Source organism: Centroberyx affinis, unplaced genomic scaffold, assembly GCF_046629955.1.
Source record: "Centroberyx affinis isolate AG114_WGS23_722 - 3 ecotype Tasmania unplaced genomic scaffold, CSIRO-AGI_Caff_v1 ptg001399l_1, whole genome shotgun sequence".
Classification (NCBI taxonomy): domain Eukaryota; kingdom Metazoa; phylum Chordata; class Actinopteri; order Beryciformes; family Berycidae; genus Centroberyx; species Centroberyx affinis.
Genome location: NW_027279881.1, coordinates 26,045 through 43,451, shown reverse-complemented (window position 1 = coordinate 43,451; position 17,407 = coordinate 26,045). Strand labels below are relative to the sequence as shown.

Genomic DNA, 17,407 nt, shown 5'->3' with positions numbered 1-17,407 from the left:
TCTCAGGAACAACAACTGCTTGAATTTAGCACTAGCTAGCTGCCGAGGCTAGATTCCAGTGCCTAGCTATAGGCCAAATATATTTCCTTAAAATAAGTTATTTCTTGAAATCTGTTCACCTATTTTTCATTTTCAATATGTTTTTCAGTGGGGAATCTGTGAAATGATAAATGTTTGTTTGATTCCCAACGTTTATATGATGTGTATTTTGGCACACAACAGTAGGTCATACCTGGGCTCCTACTTGCTCTTCCAGGTAGTTTCCCAGTGTTACATAAATTCAAAACGGCCGCCCTGAATATAAAGTCTGTTGTCAGAGGAGGTATCAAATATGTAGCCTACTGTAGGCCTATATTTAAAATCAAACACGCCCGCACACAAACAAAAACAAAACACGCCCTTGAGCTGCATGTCAGGATTGTTTGCATGTCATGTGAGTGCATGCAGTGTGACGTTTAAACCTGCTAATTCATTTGGGGGATTAGGCTACATGCCAGAGGATATAAGGCAGGGCTAGTAGGCTAAACATGGGGCCGGGCGGAAGTTAACAGTTGCTTTGGTCAGCTCCTTGTCCAGCCATTGAGCTTCCTCTGAAACTCCCTAGATTATTGACATGGCAGACTGTTCTCATAACAACTGGTCCTGAAGTGGCCTCAATGAAAAATCACCATAATATTCCTTTAGGGGTTCACAGTGTGTGAGGTAGGCCTACTAAATAATGAATTTAGAGCATAGACTGTAAAAAAAGATGTGAGCTCATGGCATTGTATGGTATTTTTCATCTCCTATTGTATTACGATCAAAATTATTGTAATATTCCTTCTGTGGTATATTTTCATCTCCTATGGTATAATATTATAATATACTATAATATTCCATTATAGGGTTGTGTGTGTGTGTGTGTGTGTGTGTGTGTGTGTGTGTGTTATTATTCATCTCCTTTGGTATCAAATTTAAAGAGTTTTTGTTGTAGTCCCCTTCTAAAATGCATTATTGGATTACTACGGTTATTTGCTGCCAGGGGGACTTGCCGTGGCTCTTTTATGATTTTAGCCAATACAGTTATTTGAATTTACTCAATAAGCTGTTGTCATCCTTCTCAGCAACAGCCCACGTCTCGTTTTATCTCCTCTAAACACGAAGACGAAGATGAAAACGAAACGACGGGGTCCAACAACACACATACTGTATGAGTAATAGGCTGGTTGATTCAGGCTTCAGAGCAGTAGTATTTACCCCGACGGGGGCGGGGTCACGACCGAGTCAGCGCCAGTGTGGGCGGGGCCTCGGTTGCGATCACACCTCGCCGGTGTCCATATTTGGTTCGTGACGTCACGCGCCGGAGGTTCCATTCACATAAAACTGATCGGCCGGAATCCCCTTGGAGGAAATGTAGGCACAGACGCACACGGGGCTCCTCGCTCACCCGTATACAGTATTTCTAAGTATATTCTTTAGGCAATAAAACAAACTCAACGGGTCAAAATGAAAGTCTCCAGCATCGACTGCCGGCGTCTGAAGAAAATCATCAGGAAGGAGTGCGGGAGCTGTCTCATTGTGGATTGCCGACCTTATTTCTCGTTCACGAACTCTAATATCAAAGGCTCTGTCAACGTCAACCTGAATTCGGTGGTCGTCCGGAGGTCCAGGGGAGGGCCGGTGCCTCTTCAGTTCGTCATCCCGGATGAGAGAGCCCTGCTCCGGCTTCGGGAGGGGAGCATATCGGCCGTCATAGCTCTGGACGACCGGACACCCCACTGGCAGAAGCTGAAAAAGGACAGTGTGGCACAAATTGTGATAAATACCCTCTCGCATCTAGCGAGTGGGGCAAACATCTGTTTCCTGAAAGGTGAGAACATTTGGAAATTAAATCAATTGAAGTGTTTCGGTCATAAAAAGGGGGGGGGAAAGATGTTGTTGCCTGAATTAGCTCAGTATTTCAAAAATAGATTATCCTGCCTTCAAAAACGTAATTATTTTGTAAGAAAATGTCTTACGATGATTCATAACTTAACTAGTTATCCATTTACTTTCATAAGAGTGAGTGTCTTTTATTTAAATGGCGGATATCTCGTTTTGGAATGAAACTTTAATCATTTTGTGTCTGGTTGGCGGTTTCTACTACTACTACTACAAAATGTATCACAAAACCAATAGTGTAGTTATTATTCTGACTATAGAATATGAATGTAAAACGTCACATGTCGGGGTGTCTAATTTATAAAGGACGGGGTATAAAGAAATTATTAATGGTGGCATCTCCGCATGTCTTAAATGTCTTTATCAATCCGGTAAGGCTCTTTTAAAATAGCCCAGTTTTCCAGGCAGTGGCTGTTAAGGCCCAGTCATCTCTCTGTGATTGCCCGTGATGTGAACAGCCTACATTTTTCTCTCTGTTCTTGGAGAGATAAAATAAATGTCCTGCGTGCGTCAACGGAGTGGATGAGTCAGTGCGGGAGAAGCAGGCAAATTGGTGGTGCAGTGACTCTCATTGATAAAAAAGAAATTGAATCCCCCCCCCCCCCTCCGCTGTTTTTACGAAAACGAAAAAAATTCAAATAAACCCTTCGCGGCTCTGACAGCGTGTCGAAACACATCCATTTCCATCTGTCTGTCACCTCTGCGTCCTCAGGATGTTGGCCTAAAAGGATTACCGGTCCTTCAACTGCGGGCTCCTGTAATTAATTACGCGCTTATAATCAGGTTATAAAGGTTATAATCCCGCGCTAAGGCTGTTTCATAAACGCTGCTATTTCTCATGATGTGTGTAAGTGTATGTGTGTGTGTATTGGGGGCTTGAATTCGTATAATCTTATTTATTATATGTTCCTGTGTTTTTTTTTCTCTCAGGAGGATACGAGAACTTCCACTCTCAATACCCTGAACTTTGCACTGAGGTGAAAACCATCGACCAGAGCGGAACTGAAACCGAGAAAAGAGTTAACAGCCACAGCGAGAAGCTTTCTCACCACAAACCAGATTACGATCAGGTATGGAAACGGAAACACCCATGGCAGTCCCCCTCTTCTTTTATCCGCCTTCTCCTTTCTCTCATCTATCAGTGGATTGACAGGCATGGCAGCCCCAGCTGGATAAATGCAGAAGTCCACTCTTCAATTTTTGTTTTCGCCCTTAACAAAACCACCATACATATTAAACACATCCACCCAGCTGTGCTGACATCAGAGACACTGACCTATATTTGGCAGATTTTCTAAAAACACCTATGATATTCTCTGACCTTCACTGCTCACCAGCCATCACATATTTGTCTCAAAAAAGGGAGAGGCCGCTCAAAGCCGCCCAGCTGACACCAGACGCCCCGTAGAGAGAAACACACTCTTTCATCTCTGACCTTTCCTCTATCTCCTCCGCTGCCCAAATGGGAAGCATGTGGCTCCTCCACGTCACACAGGACGCACTATTGTGTCTACGCACACAGACGTATCGCGGGCTATTCCGCTTAATTGTTTGCATAACGGCCAAACGCATGTCTCCTCCTCCGTTTTGTCTACAGATGAACGTGATGTGCTCGTCTCAGGCTTTATTTGGTTGACAGTAGCCTGAAGCAGGGGGGGGAGGGGGGCGTTGATACAGCACTTAAGTAGATGCATGAAGGTTTTTGGGGCCCGGTGTTATGTCTTGTCAGGCAGCTGTGAATTTGCACCGTTTTGTATATTCTATCCACCATCTCCTTGACTCACGTCTCTCTTTTCTTCCCCCTCTCTCTCTCTCTCTCTCTCAGGGTAAGCCCGTGGAGATCCTGCCTTTCCTCTACCTCGGTAGTGCCTACCACGCCTCCAGACAGGACTATCTCAGCGACCTTCACATCACGGCCTTGCTCAACGTGTCGCGCAGGGACCTGCAGCCGGCCAAGGGCCACTACGACTACAAGTGGATCCCCGTGGAGGACAACCACATGGCCGACATCAGCTCCCACTTCCAGGAGGCCATCGAATTCATCGGTGAGTTGGGAGCGGGATGAACACCGTACTTGTGAACTGGTATGAATGGTGACAACCGGTCTTTGTTTACCAATTCGGTTGCATTCAGGGGTTTGCGTCTAAATTGTCACAAAACGAGGCTGATTTCCTTCATTGCCTTATGAAGAAGGTAAATCATCTGGCTCAAGCCTCTAAACAGGCTGCAGAACTATCTAGGGAGAGAAATAAATATTCCCCCCCCCGCCAAGACGGACCCTTATCCTGGAATACCCGAGCTGCATATACACAGCAGAGCTAAGACACAGAGAGAGAGAGAGAAACCTATAGATAGGTGCGTGTGTCTATTTTCGAAAATGCCTCTCCGTCTTCCAGTAAGCCCCCTTTTTTCTCTGCTTCTCACCCACTGCCGTGCGGAAATAGAGAGGGCTAAAAGAGCCGCAAGCTCTAATCAGTTTAACTTCATCGCCTGCCTGCAATCCCTCCCTACACATCCAGGGAGTCTGCTTTCATTCAGGCTTGGCTCCTCTTCCCCGTCGCTTCCCCCCCTTCCCCTTCCGACTCCCCCCCCGTCTTAAGTTTAAAAAAAGACACTCCCATGCCGTCATCGCCTCCCAGGCCTAATCTCAGTGGCTTACTCCACCGGGTGTGGCAGTGTGACAAGTGGGTGAGCTGTCTGTTTAGTAATGGCCTGGTGGATGGGGGGGTTGGGGGCTGGGCTAACTGACGCGCAGGCAAAGGCAAATACACACACACACACACACAGAGTTGTTTACGATGGTTGAGGAGGATGAAAGCTGACTGACACACAGCAACAAAGCGCAGTTGCTGGCTGTTTGGGCGCAGGTGGGATTCATTGATGGACCGGAGGGAAGCAGGACAGTGAATGTGTTACAGAGAAAGAGAGAGAGAGAGTGCGTGAGAGGAGAGAGGTGTTGGATAATAGCGCCTGCAAAAATGTACACTGCGTGCCGGTGGCTATTTATAGCCAGGCATAGCAGAGGACAAAGCTCACCCACGAGGGGCTTGACTGACCTGTATTGGGCGGCTGCTATTGTTGGTATTGTGCATTGTTTGGGGATCCAGCCTACATTTAGGGCGTCTTTGTGTTAGCCGGTGCATTACGTAAGGCAACACAAACTGTTCCAGGTGCAGGTTTAGCCTCCATTCAGGAAGGGCCTCCGAAAGCTATCAACCACGCCAACTGATTAGAAATGCACTGCGCACAAATCCAAGCCACGCACCCCCCCACCCCTCTACCCAGTCCCATGAAAATCAATCTCCAATCATGAATCAGAAACGCCTCAGAGCTGCTGTGTGATGTGCGGTTGCGGAGGAGAGAACAAATATCGACCTCCTCGATGAAAACAGCTGCTGAAGTGTGCTGTGACATCTCCAGCCAATGAGGTCGCGTCACTGGAGGATGGTCATTAAGACACCCACCGCTTCTGTCATTCCCCCTGTTCCTCGCCCTCTATCTCTCTCTCTCATTGCACCCTCCACTCCAGATGGGAGGTTCATGATTCATTCATGTGGTTTTCGGAGGATCGGAGCTGTCAGAAACCATCGTTGCCCCCCCCCCTTCAGCGGCTCTCAGGACCAGCTAGCCGAGGACTTGGAGTGGCCCTCCATTTGTCTATATGTTAGAGAGAGAGATAGAGAGGGGGAGAAAGAGATATGAAGAGAGACAGAGAGAGAGAGAGAGGGAGAGACACATGCGTAGGTGTGCAGAGTAGCTGTGGAGAATTAAACACAATCTTGGTGTCGGTCGGTAATAATAACGTAATAATAATAACGTACGACAGAGAGAGAGAGACAGGGACAGAAAGAGAGAAATGTGTAGGAGTTTTTGCAGTATAGCTCGGAGAATGAAAGACGATCTCGCAGCTTACACAGATGACAGAAAGCAGACGGGTGCGTGCACAGGCATTAGCTCACACAGAGACAGAGTGTAGGAGCGCTGCAGCTCGAAATTAGAACACACACCGTCTCCGTGCCACGGTGAACTCTGCAGCATCGCCCCCGCGCGCCCACAGCAGTGTAGGAGAAACAGACTTTCGTGTGCAGCTGTGCTCTGTGACTCAGACAGGCCTCCAAGGTGGTTGTACCTGTCTGCATATGCATGTGTGTGAGAATGAGGTGTATGTGCATCCACAAACTACATAGGGTGTGTGTGTGTGTGTGTGTGTGTATTAACTAGATACGGGCAGTGTGTCTGATCCAATACACTCACTCCCTAAGAATTCATGAAGTTGTCCTTTCCTTTCCTTTAAAAATATCAATGACACACAAAAATATCTTTGTGACCTAGATTTTTATACATAGTATAGTAATGTGTTTTGAATATGAATAGATCCAGCATTCATTATTATTTACTAACAGAATGGATGCATTACAATGCACTGTTTTTGTAATAATTCTGCTGTGGATTTACAACATAGATGATTAACGTCAGCCTCTCCCCTTCTTCTTCTTCTTCTTCTCCTCCCAGATCACGTGAAGCAATCAGGGGGCAAGGTCCTGGTCCACTGCGAGGCGGGCATCTCGCGCTCCCCCACCATCTGCATGGCCTACATCATGCGGACCGAGCGGCTGCAGCTGGACGAGGCCTTCGACATCATCAAGCAGCGCCGGGCGGTCGTCTCGCCCAACTTCAGCTTCATGGGCCAGCTGCTGCAGTTCGAGTCCGAGGTCCTGTCCTCCGCCCCGGCCCACGCCGCCGCCCCCCGAGCCGGCCACGCCCTGCGCCCCGGAGTCCGCCTCCTTCTTCGCCAACGACTTCGCCACCACCTTCAACACCAAGAACTTTGAGCCATCCGTGTTCGCCCTCCCTACCTCTTTCCTGCAGTCCCCGGTCCACCACCAGTTCAAACTGAGCCCAATAACTGCACTGCCTTAATGAAAAGAACTGTGACTGCTTGTAGTCTTACTTGAAAATAAAATTAAAAAAAAAAAAGAATTTATAATGCTCTCTGTGTGCCTGGTGTTGAAACCAGCAGAGCAGAAAGACTGGAGATCAGTGATAGAGACAGAGAAGAGTCAAGATGATAGTGTTCAAGTATTCAGTTCATGGGACTTGAAGTCTTTGAAATGTGTAGGCTGCGGCCGTCGATGCTGTTTTCCTGTCTTCTGAACTGCAGCGATAAAACAACACAGCACAGCGATAAACTGCAATATACATGCCTTAGGTTGATATTGTGATTTTTTTTGCCTATTCACAAATCCAGTCAGGCATTTAAACCTAATTTATTTGATAATTACAGTCTGTCTATTTGTCTGATTTATTTTTCACTAAATGTGGATGTCAATAAATGTTTCCACCAGAAAAATATACTTGTTGTCATGTGTTGCCTTTGCCCCTGTCAAATAATGAAGCACTGTGCAGCAGTAGCATTTTATGAATATATTTGAGAAATCAAAGGAGGGAAATCAAATGAGATTGCAAGTGGACTTTTCAAGTAATTTATTGGTAGCCCATTTCTGCAAATATCAGAAGAAAAAATAATTATGAGTGCAAATACTTTCTGGCATCTGCAGGTCCAAGATGTAAAAGAAGAGGCAACAGTGACACCTGCAGTGACCTGGAGTTGGCCTTGAATAAGAGCTGGTGGCCCCAAGTAATGATTGATAAGTTAAAAAGTAGGGGCCTGCTTATTAAATCACAATTAGACTGAATGTGTTTTGATTCTGAGTCATCAAGTTAGTTTTACTCGAGCAAAGTCTAGGCACATAAATGTAAAACGTGGGTAATGTTATTAGATACATTAGAAATGTGCTCAGAGAAACAAGAAATCAAGAAACCATGGGGGAAAGAAGTAAAGTCAAAATGTTAATTAAAAGTTAATTATAAGTCAATTAAAAGTCAATTATAAAGTGACCTTGTGTTTATGAAAGACAGAAAAATCACATCCCTGGTGATATATCTTTACTTTCTTTGTTATTATATCTTTATTTTTAGTAGAATTACATATAGTGTACATCACTGTAAATGAGCTCTCTCCAAACCCAACTTTTTGTCTTAAAGAAACAATTTGAAACGTATTCCAAAAACCTCAAAGCCATGAAGTGTATCCAAATATGTCAAGCCCTCAATTTATGAAGTATCTCTTGTCCCATTTTCAGTAGGCCTATTTTCTTTCCTTTTCTCGGTCCCTGTATATGCATTGTATTATTTCCCTGCACTCTGTTCTATGTTCCTTGTTTAAATTTAAAAAAACAAAAAAAAACATCCCTGGTGAATAATATCAAAACTGCATAACAATAACAACTGCTCTGCTGAGAATGCATAACTTTTACGCGTTCACTGTTCTCTGCCAAGTCTTTGGCGCCCAACGCTATCATGTAGGCCATACCAACTGTGCTAATAGGGACTTCGATACATAATGAACGCTGTTATAGATTTACGTCCAAAGAAATAGTGACTAATAATTCACCGTAAAGCAGAGCAATATATTGTTCTATTATCACACATCGTCTAATTTATGTTAATACGAGATATTATTTTAGATTTAACGTCATAACCCCTTTTCACATAATGGTTTGATCCGTTTTATCCCGCCCCCGACGCCATTTTCCATGTTATTCTGTATTAGCAGAGTAATTCAACAATTTTGAATGCAGTGGTTTCTGTTAATTTCTTAATTTTGGATTATTAAATTCCCGTCTTCTCAAATTTAGGAGGAGGGAGTTTATCTCCAAATTCAGCTAAGGAGAGTTCCTGCTTAGACAACCATGTACATCAAACAGGTAAGCTAACGTTAACGCTAACCGCGACTGGTGCATGTTGCCGACTATCACTGGCCTCATTTTCTGGATTAGGCTTTTCTCCGGAGTGAAATTTTAGCAAGAATATTGATTTTTTTTGCAAGTCAGCTACCCGAATTGCATACAAAGTTAAACAGAAACCACGTCTAAGGCAATTATAAATAGCTAGCTTGCTCACGTTAGCTTGCGCTAACTGGAATAATATTGAGTGGAACAGCCCGTCCCCCTTCGAAGTGGCTAAGCTAACAGGCTATCGTTAGCTGATTTATGGCTTCTGTGTTAATGTTGCACAACATGTGCTCATATTTATAAAATTTTAATAGGAGATTTCGTCTGATGATGATGGCTGTCTAATTAGAGTTCAGCATGTTAACAAGCATGACTGAATTTGTTAGCAGCACTATTGTTAAAACAGCCCATCACAGCGATAATCAGTCAAGGCCCTGTCAGTTATGAGCAGCCCTTAACGTTATGCTAAAAACATTTGTTGCTACGCTTAGCACACAACTAGGCATGTTAAATCTATCCCTTACTTATCGGCTGGTAGTGTCATAGGTAGTTGGATTGCTTCTTTTATTAACCACTCACTGGATTCCTCTAACGTTACTTAAGTAATTTAATGCTAGCATCAGGTACATACATTTAAACGCGCCTATGTGTCATAGTGTTTACCCATCGTCGCCTTGGTAAACGAAGCTGAGCCATCAGTTCACGTAACAAAATGAACCTCTAACAGTTTGCATTGGCAAAATCCGGCTGAAATGTTTTGGCAGCTGATAAAGCAAGAGGCTGTTATGAATCTGTGTGCTAACTCTGTGTTTGGGTTGTCATGCAGGTCATCATCCAGGGGTTCCGAAGTTACAGGGACCAAACAGTGGTGGACCCGTTCAGTCCAAAGCACAATGTCATCGGTGAGTGTGTCTGACAGTTTTCATCAACACAAAAACTACTGTAAGCATCACCCTAAACAAGTTGTTGTGGTCCTGTGCAGGATCTGTTGCCTACAAATCAAGTTGGAATAAAGGAGAAAAAAACAATACATATAAACTGAGCAAAACCTTATCAAAAGTTTTTTGAAGTGCTCAGAATTAATTATGCAGAAAAGGTTATAGCACTATAGTTTGCACCCCATGTCAATAGAAGTAGAAAATGTTTTGTTTGACATGTACAATTGGGTGCTGGTAATTTTTGCTTATAAGTTTGTCAACTCTACCAGCCACTTTGACAGTTAACCATTAATCATTTTGGAAGTTCCTATATTCCAGCAATTATTTCAGCCGGTAAAATAGTGTAAGGAGCTGAATTTTGGAATCGAGCAGTTGTTGTGTCCTCTGGGCAAAATGTCTAATAAACTCCTGCACACTGCGCTCTTGCATTGCAAGTGAAAAATGTATTTTTCAGTGTTAAAACCTTCATTAGAAAACACACCGAAACAAGACATTTTCATTAGCAATGCAAGAGCGCGGTCAGCGTGAGTTTATTTGCATTTTGCATTTTTCATTGTCTTGCACTGGCACGTGCACAGAGATAAGAGTAGGTGCAAAGGTCTCACATGCGCGGCCTGTGGGCTACAAAGAAGGTTCTCATCCTGTATGTATATCATCATGTTCTCATATTTGTGTTTTTTCTTTTTTTGTCTGTTACAGTTGGAAGAAATGGGTCAGGAAAAAGTAACTTTTTCTACGGTATGTGAACCAAGATTAATTTTACCACACAGCAATCAAACATCTTATTTTCTGTAGTTTTCATTGTTTTTTATCTAAACGATGTCTTCTTTGCGTCTCATTAGCCATTCAGTTTGTGCTCAGTGATGAGTTCAGCCACCTTCGACCCGAACAGCGCCTGGCCTTGCTCCATGTAAGTACATACAAATGTCAAACTCCCAACGGATCCCAGCTATTGTTCTGAAAATGGCACTCTATGATGCATTTGTTGTGTCTAAATTACTCTTGTTAGACACAGAATGACATAAGCTTGGTAGGATGGTGTTCACTTCTACCTGTAGTCATCCCTTTGTGGTTTCTGGGTGGTGAAAGAAAGGGGTGGGACTGCGGGGGAGGGTGGGGGAGGTGAGGCAGGAAGCAGGTGATGTTCAAAGCTTATGTGTGACAAGTAATCACCGGAGTATACAGGTTGTAAGTGGGTTCGATACACATCTGTTAAAATAAACCATGTTAATTTGTTATGGGGGACTGAAACACAGTGGGGAAAAATAAATTGTACCACGTAAGATCATTGATAAGGGTATAAATTAAACATGAGGTTATTGTGTCAATATAAATGTGTGTTTTTTTCCCCTGTCACTGTAGGAGGGAACTGGTCCTCGTGTCATCTCGGCTTTTGTGGAGATTATATTTGACAATTCTGACAACCGGCTGCCGGTAGGAATGGCAAACATTTCATATTGAAGTCTTACCGCTTAAATATTCCAATAAGCTTCTCAAATAACAGCCTGTCTCTTATATTTGCATGGGAGAATTTCAGTTTAGCAAATTAATACCTTGTTTAAAGATTCTTTATGTTGGCAGTGATAAAATGGCTCATTTAACAGTCAAAACATACTTCACAAGTGGGGAAGGAAACTAGCTTTCCCAGAATTCAACAGTCACTTTGACTACTTTACCAGCCAACTAAGCTTTTAGAATAGAATAGAAAACGCAAATGATGGTTGGCTGCTTGTCAAAGTGGCTGGTAGAGTAGACCTACCTACCTACCTACCAACCATAGAGAAAATTTACCAGCGTTTTGACAGTTCTTTATTTATTTTTCACCCGGATCACAAGTCACCATGTTATCACTGTAACCTGTTGGCAAAGACAATGTTGGGTTTATTACTGAATCAAACATAGATATTGTGCAGATATTAGAACATTTGACTAGGTGTTTGTATTCATAGTATACATTATTGAAATTTGGCATGGATTAAAAGCACATTTCAATTAATGGCCTATCTGTGATAAACATCTGGTCTTTTTTATTGTTGAAGCAACTAGGCTACAAATGGAAGTTGTCCAGCAGTACTTTCCCCCTGAATTGCTGAAGATTGTTATGACGAGTGATTGTACTCAGACTGCATCTAATACATTCAGTGCTTATTATTCCTTTGAAGGCAGGATGTTTGTACCACTCTAGAAATCCCAAAATTGTTTTCACCTGGGTTTTGAAACTGTAATCACACAACCCTGTAATACTGTGACATAACCATCCAACCCTGCTGCAGCCTGTGCTTCTCCTCTTGACCAGTGATGAATGTCTCTCCCTTCAGATCGACAAAGAGGAAGTCTCCCTTCGCCGTGTCATCGGCGCCAAGAAGGACCAGTACTTCTTAGACAAGAAGATGGTGACGTAAGTATCGCTGTTGACCGACTGTCCATGTCCCTGTAATCACAGGAAATAACGGCTCTGAGAGCTCCATGTAATCACCCGTTTGATGGCGTCTGTGATTGTTACAGTAAGAACGACGTCATGAACCTCCTGGAAAGTGCCGGCTTCTCCCGCAGTAACCCCTACTACATCGTCAAGCAGGGAAAGGTGAGAAAGCAGAGGGTGCCAGTGCCACCAGATTCACTTGTGTGACACATAATAGTTTGTTTTTCAGTGCCGTGTTCAGCATTGTATCATGCAAACGGGAGTGAAGACTATAGACAGTGATCGTCTTGACCTATCAGGTTAAAGTCATTATTATCAAGACATTACCTGCAGATTGAAAGATTTATGTTGATTTATTAAGGTTTATTTATGTTATTTGAGAAATTAAAATACAACACACCAACCAACACACAGCTTTCTAAACATCAAGATGGCACAATCAATCCTCAAAAACTAACATTCTGGATAACATTCTTTCCTAACAGCTCTCTAACAAACATGATCATAATAGGGTCCCAGGAATATTTTGTGTTATCTGTTGTCAGGACACAATGACTCTAACCCTTGCACTTCTTACTATTGGTTCCTTGTAATGTTGGTGATTTTGGAATTTAAGCTTTTTCCACTGTTGCACTGCTGCATGTAATCCGCTCTGGATAAGAGCTTCTGCTAAATACCTAAAATGTAACATATAAATCATTTGGCAGGCAGGAAAATCTTAGAGGTAGACCGAACCGCAGGGTGTTGTGCATCTCACACGTTGTCTCTGTGCTGCATGCAGATCAACCAAATGGCCACAGCGCCGGACTCCCAGCGCCTGAAGCTGCTGAGAGAGGTGGCAGGGACCAGAGTGTATGATGAGCGCAAAGAGGAGAGTATCTCTCTCATGAAGGAGACAGGTAAAAGCTTCACAGCATCATGTTGCATGCACAGTATTGAATTGTACTTTTCATTTATGTTTGGCGGTTTCTGTTGACTCTGGTTAGCTTGGGAGTAAACTAAAATGTGGTTGAGTAAGATCCTCAGTTCATGATCCCGAGGCTAAATATAGGCCTAAGCACATACAGTGCACACTGCATAATTGCAAAAACACATTGTGGGTAATTAGGAAAATCAGACTTCTAGAAATCTGACTGTTTTCATTTGACAGTAGTGATCTGAAAATGGGTCTTAATTGTGGCATTTAAGCCAGATGGAACACACAGATAATAATGCAATATAACCATTATTATCCTGAGTGAAATTCATTTTGCAAGGCCAGCACAGAAAATGGGTGGTATTGTACAACATACAAAACATTCTCTAGTAAACAACATCCACACTGTCAGTCAGTCAAGTTCCAGAAAATTCAGTGTACAATGTACTTGGCAGTGGGCTGCATTTTTTATTTTTTATTTTTTTTGAACAATCTGACGTGTGTCTCCTCCAGAGGGGAAGCGAGAGAAGATCAACGAGCTGCTGAAGTACATTGAGGAGCGTCTGCACACCCTGGAGGATGAGAAGGAGGAGCTGGCTCAGTACCAGAAGTGGGACAAGATGAGGAGGGCGCTGGAGTACACCATCTACAACCAGGAGCTGAACGAGACCCGAGCCAAACTGGACGAGGTAAAATGAGAGGAAAAATTGGTTTCATCAGAGCGGGAGACAGAACTTTGTCAAGAGTAGAGTAATGGATATAGGAAGTAGTGACTGACAGTTTAGACTTTTTGATTGTGATCTGTTTTTGTACCAGGATGGGAAATTAACACTAGCCACCAGTCACATACTGGCGAATTTAGCTGTGGCTGCTAAGTTTGTCTACTACACCAGCCTTTCTGATGGCAGGTAACTTGCAATCGTTTGGAGGAATGAAGTTTGCTGGTAAAATAATGAGTGATTGGTTTAGTTTGGAATTTACCAGACACTGTGGACTGTAGACAAAAGTTTGTTCCCTGCTCTGTTCTGTACAGCATTGATACTTGGACTCTCCTTTAAGTATTCTGTATGTTTTGTTTTTTTTCAGTTGTCGTCCAAGAGGGAGACCTGTGGAGACAAATCCAGACAGCTGCGTGATGCTCAGCAAGACGCCAGAGACAAAGTGGAGGTAAAGAACTCAACCACACAGACCGTTACACTCATCTGGGATCCCCAGACAATTTGACATGGAGGGCCATGGCCCAAAATAATACAATTTGACATTCGAGTTTTCAAAAATGGAATTAGAGGGTGCTAGCTTTAGGTCTTATGTCATTATGGTCTTTGTGAATATGCCTTGTAATAAGCAGGTTATCTCAAATCAATCCTCAGATTTAATGAAAACAAAATAAAAAAAAATATCTTATCTCTTGCTGGAACCCTTTGGAGGGACAGAAATAACTTTGCAGAGGGCCAGATTTATCCCACTGACCTGACTTTGTGCAGCCTTGATATGCATGAATGAATAGTAGCACAATCACTAAAGAGGAAATAAGCTGTTGTAGCTGCACTCCCGACGCACATAAATCTCACAGCCTTCTCCCTTGATTTGCCCCTCTGCGTTCTGCAGGAGACGGAGCGCGTTGTGCGCGAGCTGAAGTCCAAGATCTCGGCCATGAAGGAGGAGAGGGAGCAGCTGTCGGCCGAGCGCCAGGAGCAGATCAAGCAGAGGACCAAGCTGGAGCTGAAGGCCAAGGACCTGCAGGACGAGCTGGCAGGCAACAGCGAACAGAGGGTACGGAAGCCTCCCATCTGCGTCACTCAGCACACATGACGCTGCACCAGCAACACCCCCCTCTCCTCTTCCTCTCCCTCCACTGTTACTGCACCATCTATACTGTATATACTACAGAGGGGTGGCAGCCTCTTTCTCTCGTTTTACCCCTCTGTTATGAGTTGAAAGGAGTGGTACGTGTCTCAAATCGCTTCTGTTTTTAAGTCACCTAGCAGAAATAGTATAGTATAGTGTGCGTGTATGCCAGTTGATCTTATGTGGCCAATTCAAACTACCCCTGTATCAATCTGTCTTTCTTTCTTTCTTGTTTTCTTGCTTGCTTGCTTTCTTGCTTGATTTCTTGCTTTCTTGCTTGTTTTCCTTCTTGCTTGATTTCTTGCTTTCTTGCTTGCTTTCTTGCTTTCTTGCTTGCTTTCTTTCTTGCTTTCTTTCTTGCTCTCTTGCTTTCTTTCTTGCTTTCTTTCTTGCTCTCGTGCTTTCTTTCTTTCTTGCCGTCTTTCTTGCTTTCCTTCTTGCTTGCTGTCTTTCGTTCTTGCTTGCTGTCTTTCTTTCTTGCTTGCTTGTGTGGCACTTCGGCAAGAAAATTACCACCACTGCCAGAGAAAATATAAAATCACATGTTTAGAATTAACATTTTTAAGTACTGGATCCTTCACTAGAACCATATCTTGGACCAATAGTGGGATTACTGCGGAACCAAAACTAAAAGCAGCACTGCTACATAGCTTTACAGAGGAAGCACCGGTCTACTTATCAGACTCTTGCCATCAGTCCCGCTTATAGCTGCACGTCATTCTGGGCATGAGTTTATGGGTACTGAGCTGGCATGGATCGCCCTCCGTATGGTCGCGTGTTTTGTGTGTGTGTGTGTGCACGTGTGAGTGTGTTTGAGCGATGGCAGTGGAGAAGATAATCATACATTATGGCTTATTGGCTCAGTCTGTTTGTGAACCATGATGGGTCCCAGGCAGGCATGCTGGCTGGTGGTTGGATTAGTCCCACCTGGCTAAGGGTGGCACAGCATCAGCCAGGTTTCATTGGAGCAAAATGAAAAAGCAAGAGAGGCAGAACTGCGTCACTGCGCCTTTTCCAATGCTGATGGTCGTGATCTGATCTGGTTTGAGGCGGACTGGTCTCGAGGGAAAATTAGAGGTTTCTGTATACCTGTGGTGTGGCACACATACCACCACCCACACATCTAAAATCAGTAGTCAATGGGCATTTTTGCTGGTTGGCTGGATCCAGGTCAAAGCTAAGATCCCTTATTGGTTTCATCTATTAAATCCGCTTCACTGAAGAGGAGGAGGTTAAATAAGGATTTTTAAATCTTCAGACAATAGAGACATACATTTTTCAAAAAGGGGTTACAAACTCTCTATAAGGAAGGTTTTCCTAATGTTATTTCCCATCTGTATTTCCTGCATGCTCTTAAGCCTCACAACCTATTATCTGTTGAAAGGAGTGTGGTGGGTTTCAAGTAGATCCAAAGTAGTCCAATTTCTTCAGTTGTGATCGTAATTGGTAGGAAAAGCATGGACTATTTTGCTGGTTTCCACCTTGGCTGCAGTAAGACAGTGAAACAAAATCTTTTTCCTCATCTCTCCCTCCATCAGACTTTACAATCTATCCACATCTTTCTTATTTATTTCTCTCTTTTTCTCTCCCCCCTTCCAATTAAGTCATAGTGGCCCATATTTAAATGTTGTCTTAATACTCTTCCTCTTCAACATCTCCTGTCTTGTCATCATAGCCTATTTTCTTGATTTCATCCTTTCTCTGTCCCTCCCAACAATGTAACCGGTTTCCCGTGTTTACATTTATGTGCTTTTTTTTCCCCCTCGTCATCTCTTTGTCTCTCCACCTTGAAGATTTGTTTTGAAACAACCTGTTCTCGCTCTTCCAGAAACGTCTGCTGAAGGAGCGTCAGAAGCTGCTGGAGAAAATAGAGGAGAAGCAGAAGGAGCTGCAGGAGACGGAGCCCAAATTCAACATGGTGAAGGAAAAAGAGGAGCGGGGTATCGCCAGGTAGGGATGACTCACTCGCAGCTATCCCCCCTGGAGCAGCTGATGACCAGCCATAACTGGATGAGTCAGTCCATCATCGCATTTAGCGTACACTTTATTAAGAGGGAGGCATCAGGGACACACAGGAGATCATATTTGTGGAATGTCCTACATTGTACAGTGTACAATTGGTAAAAATTAAAAAAATTGTTAATCTCTTATTTCAAGATGGTGACCTCCTGACACACAGGCACCTTATTGCTAGATTTGGTTGGTGATTCATTGCATTGCACATGTGTTTTTCCCTCTAAAATTTTATCAAAGCTTCTGATGCAAAGACTGACAGTAGATGACAGTTAAACATGACTAGGAAAGGACTTATAGATCTGGCTGCTTGCAGTTTGAACTAGTGCTGAAATGATTAGTTGATAAATCGGTTAGTCGTCGATAGAAAATTAATCGATTATGATTGTGATATTCGTTTTAGTCATTTATCAAGTAAAAACACAAACATTTGCTGGTTGCAGCTTCACAAATGCTAAAATTTGCTTTTCTCCATTTCATATTATAAAATTAATACTTTTAATTTTGGCTGCTGGTCTGGTAAGCAGTTTTAAGAATCAAGTTGGACGCTGGTAAT

The 17,407-nt window shown here is 43.3% G+C and overlaps 2 protein-coding genes across 2 annotated transcripts in view; both read left to right on the top strand.

Moving 5' to 3' along the window:
- Window positions 1-1,393: 1,393 nt before the first annotated feature.
- On the top strand, window positions 1,394-7,282 carry dusp5 (dual specificity phosphatase 5). Its single transcript, XM_071526323.1, is given in 5 exon segments — window positions 1,394-1,849; window positions 2,851-2,990; window positions 3,746-3,965; window positions 6,433-6,665; window positions 6,667-7,282. Coding segments are annotated over 5 exon segments (1,131 nt in total). The 5' UTR covers window positions 1,394-1,485; the 3' UTR covers window positions 6,841-7,282.
- Window positions 7,283-8,540: 1,258 nt separating this feature from the next.
- The window catches only part of smc3 (structural maintenance of chromosomes 3), a 32,111-nt gene continuing 23,244 nt past the window's right edge, over window positions 8,541-17,407 (top strand). Inside the window, exons 1-12 of the mRNA XM_071526319.1 lie at window positions 8,541-8,687; window positions 9,541-9,616; window positions 10,352-10,390; window positions 10,495-10,562; window positions 11,015-11,086; window positions 11,971-12,050; window positions 12,158-12,236; window positions 12,856-12,973; window positions 13,504-13,679; window positions 14,077-14,157; window positions 14,599-14,763; window positions 16,667-16,788. Of these exons, the coding sequence (XP_071382420.1) occupies window positions 8,673-8,687; window positions 9,541-9,616; window positions 10,352-10,390; window positions 10,495-10,562; window positions 11,015-11,086; window positions 11,971-12,050; window positions 12,158-12,236; window positions 12,856-12,973; window positions 13,504-13,679; window positions 14,077-14,157; window positions 14,599-14,763; window positions 16,667-16,788 (1,091 nt within the window). The 5' untranslated portion in view covers window positions 8,541-8,672. The remainder of the gene's footprint in view (window positions 8,688-9,540; window positions 9,617-10,351; window positions 10,391-10,494; window positions 10,563-11,014; window positions 11,087-11,970; window positions 12,051-12,157; window positions 12,237-12,855; window positions 12,974-13,503; window positions 13,680-14,076; window positions 14,158-14,598; window positions 14,764-16,666; window positions 16,789-17,407) is intronic.